The sequence below is a fragment of the Sardina pilchardus genome, chromosome 10, assembly GCF_963854185.1.
Source record: "Sardina pilchardus chromosome 10, fSarPil1.1, whole genome shotgun sequence".
Classification (NCBI taxonomy): Eukaryota; Metazoa; Chordata; class Actinopteri; order Clupeiformes; family Clupeidae; genus Sardina; species Sardina pilchardus.
Window position 1 is genome coordinate 5,043,384 of NC_085003.1, and position 7,500 is coordinate 5,050,883.

At 45.5% G+C, this 7,500-nt stretch overlaps 1 protein-coding gene across 1 annotated transcript in view; it reads right to left on the reverse strand.

The window, feature by feature from the left end:
- Positions 1–7,500, reverse strand: part of smad6b (SMAD family member 6b) — a 37,190-nt gene that overhangs the window by 29,164 nt on the left and 526 nt on the right. The window contains exons 1-2 of the mRNA XM_062546818.1: positions 6,360–7,500; positions 2,773–2,829 (exon numbers count right to left, since the gene is read on the reverse strand). The exon at positions 6,360–7,500 is cut by the window's right edge and continues 526 nt beyond it. Coding sequence (XP_062402802.1) covers positions 2,773–2,829; positions 6,360–7,155 — 853 coding nt within the window. The 5' untranslated portion in view covers positions 7,156–7,500. The remainder of the gene's footprint in view (positions 1–2,772; positions 2,830–6,359) is intronic.

Consider the following 7,500-nt stretch of genomic DNA (forward strand, 5'->3'; position numbering starts at 1 on the left):
CATATTATGACCCCAACCACAGAACATGTGAGAACAGATACTTCGTCACCAAAACAAAGGATACAGATAGAACATAGAGTATATTTCTCATAAACGTCTGCAGCCATATTACAAAGTAGCCTACTGGCAAAGTAGTCTATTGTAAGAGTGTCCAGCACTATATGAAATAAAACAGCATACTTCACACTCAAACATAATGTAATGTGATCATCATGTGTGCAGACTGATTTTCATTCGAGAATAATTGATAATTAAGACACATTAGAACATGTCAGGTCTCGCATCTGAGATGGGAATTTTGCGTCAGTACTAATGCAATTAAATTCTACAATTATTCAATTAAGCTCTCATTTCCTATAATTGCCCTGAAATTGTCCCTCAAATCAAGACTTGAAATGAATTTAGTCTCGCCCCACACAAGCAATTCGCCATCAACCAAGATTTCACGCTATTACTTCACAGATGCACATATGCACACATACATGTATGTTTTTGTTATATGCATGTCAAACCCATTTTCCCACCAGCAAACCTATGTAAACATGTGCTCATCAACATATACATAGGCCTATATGTGAGGCATTCGCAGGTTTGCCTTAGTTACGAGACATTACTTTCCCATTAGATGGATTTCTCTGTGATTGCATATCAAGGGATGTAAACCATGCATGCATCTTCCATCTTTATTTGTAGTCCCTCACTGAAATATCTATGCAATCTCCCTGGATAAGCATGGCATTATAAAGCAATTGTGTTACAATGTGAAAAAATACTTTAACTCATCAAACTATGTGGAAGCTGGCTGGTATGTGTCAAACTGCAGCTTTTTGCACTGGGAATAATTAGAGGATGCTGGAATGGGTCAGAAACACACACAAACACAGACACTCACAGACACACAGAAACACACACACACACACACACACACACACACACACACACACACACACACACACAGAGTGTAAGAATAAACACCCCATCAAGATAATGTAATGACTATATCAGTGTGTGGTGTGTGTCATTTTCCACTGCTCTGGGGATCCTATGGCTGGCGCAGCAGCCTACTGAACCCATTCACCGATTCAAATCATTTCCTTCCCTGTAACACACATCCCCAGCACCGCCAGGGAGCCCCACACCCAAACTCAATTATTCCTGATCCCAGGCGATGACTAAACGTTGCCTGGCACCTATGCCAGTGCCAATCCCTCCACCGCTGCTGGATCGGGCAAGTTGCCCCTTACCCCTACCAACAACACCCCCCCGCACACACACACACACACACACACACACACACACCATCACCACCACCCCTCTGAACCCACACCCCAACCACCCAACCCCACCCCAGCTGTGGCCGGCTCTGTGGTGTAAAGAGGAGAGGAAATCCCAGACAACCCCCCCCACCCCACCCATCCAAACACACACACACACACACACACACACACACACACACAGACACACACACGTTGGCGCCTACAGTAAGGGCTCCAGTGGGTCTATACCAGCTCACAGCATGCCCATGGGCAACAGGGCAGCACCTCGGCCCCAGTCCCACTCCTCCCACTGCAGACTGGTGTGCTGGAGACGGCCCTGCCTGCCTGCGGACTGGCAGTTGCAAGGCTAGCTGGAGGCTCCTCTCCTCTCCTCTCCTCTCCTCTCCTCTCCTCTCCTCTCTTCTTTCCTCTCCTCTCCTCTGCTCTCTTCTCCTCTCCTCTCCTCTCCTCTCCTCTCCTCTCCTCTCCTCTCCTCTCTTCTCTCCTCTCCTCTCCTCTCTTCTCTGCTCTCCTCTCCTCTGCGCCCACTCCCGGAGCTACCACACAAATTCCTGGTCACTGTGCCTAATTGCCACCATTAAAATTCTTCTCGTTGTTCTAGTCCTGCTTGTTTCCTCTCCCCTGGTCTCCCTCTCTCCACCCCGCTCTCTCTTTCTCTCTCTCTCTCTCACTCACTCCTTTTTTCTCTCCCTTGTTCTTACAGCCATTCCATCTCTCCCTCTCAAAGCGCGCACACACACACACACACACACACACACACACACACACACACACACACATAGAGTGCACACATACAGTCACAAGCCATGGGTTTCTGCTGGTGGGAGATGGCTTCAGCACAACACCAGGTTGTTCTGTTGCATTTGTCTACTCTTGCAGCACATAAGTCTTCTGATTGGACTAGTCCTCCGGTCCACTCCCCACAGCCTGATCACAGCCTTGGTAGGATACACACCTTGTGTTCAGACACTACAAAGAGCTGGGGGGGGGGAATCCCCACAACGGTAAACAACACTCCACCTTAGCATTTGTTTACACACAATAAATCTAGATTTTGGTTTAGTCTCCTTCGGAATAAAAATATTCAAACTTTAGAGAAATACGAGCAAATTACAAGTTACCTAATGCCATTTTTAATGTTTTTCAATGTCCGCACTCGGATAAACGTTCAAATACCCCTAAACTTCAAATGGAGTTGGGCGATATTGTTCCACCATATCTGCAGTGAGTTCACTGTAATTCCGACACCACAGCGAGCAAACTGGAGGAGCATGTATGGGCAGCCCGATGGCATACCTTCAGAGAGTACACTATGGTAATGCGGCCATCATCGCAAGACAGAAAGAAAGGAAAGGAACAAGAAAAAAAAAAGCCCAAGTGAAATCTGAACACATGATTATATGGTTGGCAGCTTTTTCCACCTCATTCACATGCACACAGGAAGGCAGGCAGGCAGGCAGGCAGGCAGGGAGGGCTGGATGGGAATGGGACTTACCCAGTGGCTTGTGCTCTTCGCTGGGGGAGAGCCTGGAGTAGGGGGGAGGCGGCGACTCTGAAACACAAACGAGCCAGGTTAGAGTTAAGAGTGAGAGAGTCCTCCGCAGTAGCACCCAGGTACCCAGGGACACGGCCATGCTGAGTCAAGGCTAGGTCTTTGCTGAACCCGTGGCAGATCTGGGGCCGAGAACTACCGGGTAAAGTAGTGCTCTAAAAGTCCTCGAGCGCTCAAAGCCAATGTTCTGAAATAGGCCCCCCTGTCATAGGTTGTCGTTTTTATTCGAAGAAAATGTCAAGCAATCATATTAGAGATAGCCTTCTCAAGAAACTACGCTAAAATCTGTGTGTGTGTCATTTTAGAGTAAAAGTAGTTCATCTGTAACTGTGACTAAACTGACAAGAGAGGTGCGTAGGTAGGCAATAGTGATGTGCTTTAAGCTACTTCAAGCACGTACTGTGTAAAAATGTGAACCTTTCTGGAAGGAAAACATGGCATCCTTTTTCATTAGACTGCATACATATCAAAGTAAACTTTTACTGGAGATTACAAATGTCAGCAGATATGATCAGCCAATTTGGACAACTATCTGAGATCTTGAAGTTGTGTACAGAAAAAGGAAACACTAAGATCAGGTATCAGGTCGGCTAATTATTTTTAATTTCAGACATCCACAGGAGGGTGCTTTCTGGGGGATTTCCTGCAGAGGTGATCAACAACTACGAAACATCTAAGTGCTTTAGAATAATTTAAGGTCTATGAAAGACTAAATGTCAACTGACTTAATTTAATAATGTGCTCTCTCATATTTGTCAATCTATCAATAATAACATGAACAACTCAGGGTAACCTCCACAACTCCCAGGCAAGATTGAAATGTAGGCTAAGGAAAGGAAAGGCTACTGTGTGTGAGCAACTTGCAAGTTCAAAAAGCAAGCTGTAATGTTTAGCCTACTTTGTTCTAGCCTACTGTAACTTCTCTCTTCTAAATACAAAGTGAAAATATTCCATAGAAACCATTAACTGAAGTCACTAAAATCAAATTGCTTACCAAATAAGTAGCCGTATCATTTGAAAATAACCTCACACCCAAAGTAAAAATGTACAATGAAGATAGACAAACCACAGAACAAATCAAAAATAGACTTTGTCAACTCTCAAAAGTTCCTAATTCATAATTTCTAAACAGAAAACTAACAACAGCAAAGTTTGACAAAACAAAGGAAGGCAAACTTTGTGAACATGACGTGACCTCGCCTATAGGGAAAAGGAAAAAAGAAAAGCATAATAGTGCCGGTCTCTTTAAGACTGGCGGCAGTGATTGCCAGGATCCTAACTCAGTCCCTCAGATCCACGCAGCTAGTCTGCCTGGCGCCAGCAGTATGCTAACTGTATATTATCACCGCTCCTCAGCTAAATAGCATGGGGGACCTCCTCGGGAAATAAAGGGCTTTTTACAGCGCAACTTGAAACTGATCTCATTTCAAAGGGATAATGCCTGACCAAATAAAAGAAGGACAAAATGGGGTTTTGTCTGTTTTAACGGCTAATGTCCTTTGGTTAAAACTTTTGTGTTTTGTGTGTGTGTGTGTGTGTGTGTGTGTGTGTGTGTGTGTGTGTGTGTGTGTGTGTGTGAGTGTGTGTGTTCTTCAGGAACATCGTAAACTTTTCTTTAGTACCCGACTTTTGGTGCTCAACAAAGAAAAACCCACATTATCCTGATGTGAATCCCGAACAAATAAATATTTTGTTCATTTTGAATAACTGGGACGTGTTATGGAAGTAGCCTATGCAGTAGATTCGCTTATAATAGGCTACTGACCTCACTCTGAAAGTAATGTTTACGGCAATGCATGTTTGTTTATGGGTTTTACAGGCGCTGTCCTGCAATTAGCCCACTATATTATGGAAACGCCATGCGACAATAGAAAAAAGCTGTTTAAGCCGTCAAAACGGGTTGACAACATTGTTATGCCGTAGAAAGTCCTTTTCCATGCAAGTTGGACTTGGGAAGAAAAGGGGCGAATTAAAAAACTTCCATGAACTGTATGAATGTTTCTCTCCCAAAACAGCATGAGAGGAATAGCACCTTTATCGAGACACGCATGAGCGCGTACGAGCTATGTCTACTGAAGCCCCACTTAAGGGCTTTCGCTGCCTCCTACCCACCGACCCCCAAGCACACAACGCGTCCATATCAGCTGAAATGCACAGCAATTTCACGATAAATGGCATGGCGCCGAGGTGGTGACTAATCTATGCGCACAGACTGGCAAAAAAGCCCTGACTAGATGATATCAGAAGTCTTATTCCAAAGATTTAATAGGCTACTTCATTCTTGGAAGAGTGGGATATCTATACCTTTTCTCAATCTACAAATGTCGGTGAAGCTGACTATGTCTTTGTAGCCAGGCTACAGACGTTTAAGGTATAAAGGACTTGAAAGTAAAAGGCTGGGAGGCTGTCGTGCGAATCAGTAATCACACAAGTGTGCCGCTACCTCTGCCAGTTCTCTATCAGTTTTAAGATCTCTAGTGTCGTGTCTTTGAATCAGGCCAGCCTACGGGTCGCAGCCTTTTGGCTCCAGCGAACGCGGATGTTATGGAAAGATCCAGCCCCGCTGCCAACACCGGAGACAGAAATACCGATGCCCCCATCTTTACAAGCGATATTACACGTGGTCAGCGGGTCATCGGGGCCAAGCGCCCCAGTGTCACAGGTCGGCCAGACCACAGCTCCGGCTTGGCACGCCGCACCACGAGGATGTTGCAGCGACATGGACATTTAAGCACAGCATATAGCACTCCAGACAAACTATGGTCAACTGGAATCCCTTGGATGAAATAGTGCAAATCTACTTTAAAGTCGAGTTGACCCTTTGAATGAGTTTTCATTCGTTAAAACGTCTTCTCCACCTTAATTATCTTATAATTACTGACACTGCCATTATCTAATCAAATGATCTAAGTAGCAATAAATCTATCATTAGTTTCAGTGGTATGTTCACCCTGGGTCCCACCTTTACCTTCTGTATAACCCTGAGCCATAGGAAGGGAAGTGATGCAATCCAACGCTCAGAGAATTATTTTACAACTTAACTTTAAGTGTCGACAGGGTAAGAATTTAATGAGCATAAACATTTTCCAAAGTTGCGAAAATAGAATGAGATGGAAGGATGTTAGAAAACAAAACATAGCCAACTACTTGAGAAATATTTTAAAATGTTAACATTTCCGTCATCAAACTTCGAAAGGCCCCAAAACTCCGCCGTGTTTTCTGACACATTTGTGACATTTTACGCACACTGTATACAGCCGGCCGACAATAATTTAACCTGGCTCAGACTTCAGGAAACCAACCTAGAACAAACTAAACAACATGAACCTGAGAGAGTACCCAAAGCATTACAACTCAATAAAAAGCACTTTAAACAGGGCAGCCCAAACAAGTAACCTGACAATTTGGAGTCTCAAAGATTTTCCAACTGTGTTTGGCAGAACTACATACATTTATATTTTAGGATACACACCAGTATTATCCAACAATATCATACAACTACAACCACAATATAGTTCAGGTTGCCTTACCTGGCCCACAGAGTCTGCTGTAGTGATAGGGGTTGCAACACACCGAAGGGCCGTCCTGGATGCCGAAGCCCTTGCACTCACAGAGCGCTTTAAGCTGGGCCGTGTGCTGCAGGTCCGACCACCGGTAAAGCTTACACAGAAGCAGCTGCGGAGGAGCCATGTGGCCGCCCAAACGGAGTTCTGCCCGGGACACCATCACACACTCGCTCGGCATCCCTCCCTTAGATTCCACGGCCTCCAGTAGCGTATCCAGCGTTTTCTCTTTCAGCCTCTTCAGAAGCGAGTAGGTGGCGGTCTTGAGTTCCTGCTCCATTACCGAGCGGGGCTTAGGCTCCTGACCCTCGGGCGAACTGCAGTCCCGAGAACTAGTGTTCCTCAGCACGAACTGGCAAGAGCCGGGTTCCTTACCCTGAGCCGTCTCTGGGCTTCGGGAGCCGGGGTGGTCCCGATCTTTAAACAAACAGCACGTAACAGTTCTACAATCGCTGTCCTGCACGGATCGGGGGCTTTCCTGCTCCAAAACAGACACCGCACCCCCATCTTGGTCCATGGTGACCCCCGAGCCGCTACACTCCACGGAACTCCGAGCACACACTCCCCCATAGTCCACTACAAGCGACCCGCTCGGTGTCATCGGTCTGAGTTCCGTCTTGGGAATTTTCTCTGGGTTGTTGCTGCACAGATCGTCCCGACAGCCCTCGCTACATTTGCCATTTCCATCGCCCCCGTCCTTATCTGGAATCAAACGGCTTCTCCAGAGTCGCCGCACAAGACCTGAGCGTTTCGTCCTGAACATACGACAATTTAAAAATCTATATGTTTTTATTTTTGTTCAGATCTTCGCTTGTGATAACTAACTTTAGGCTCGTTGCACAACATTAATGTTGGTTGAATGCCGTGCAACGCATGCACAGCCAAACGCCGAGTATTGATGGGCAAAGCACAACATTAGGTTGGAAGCTACAATGTAATGTTGCATTAAAAAATACAAGTTAACTAAAATGCACGGTTACACAGAAATCAAAATGCATTCATCTACGAATACGGTCCTGTCAACTGCATGCAAAACTGTTATCCATGTACGGGACCTCACGTCTTGGCTACAACTATAATATCTTCGCTAAATCCGTTTCAATGCACA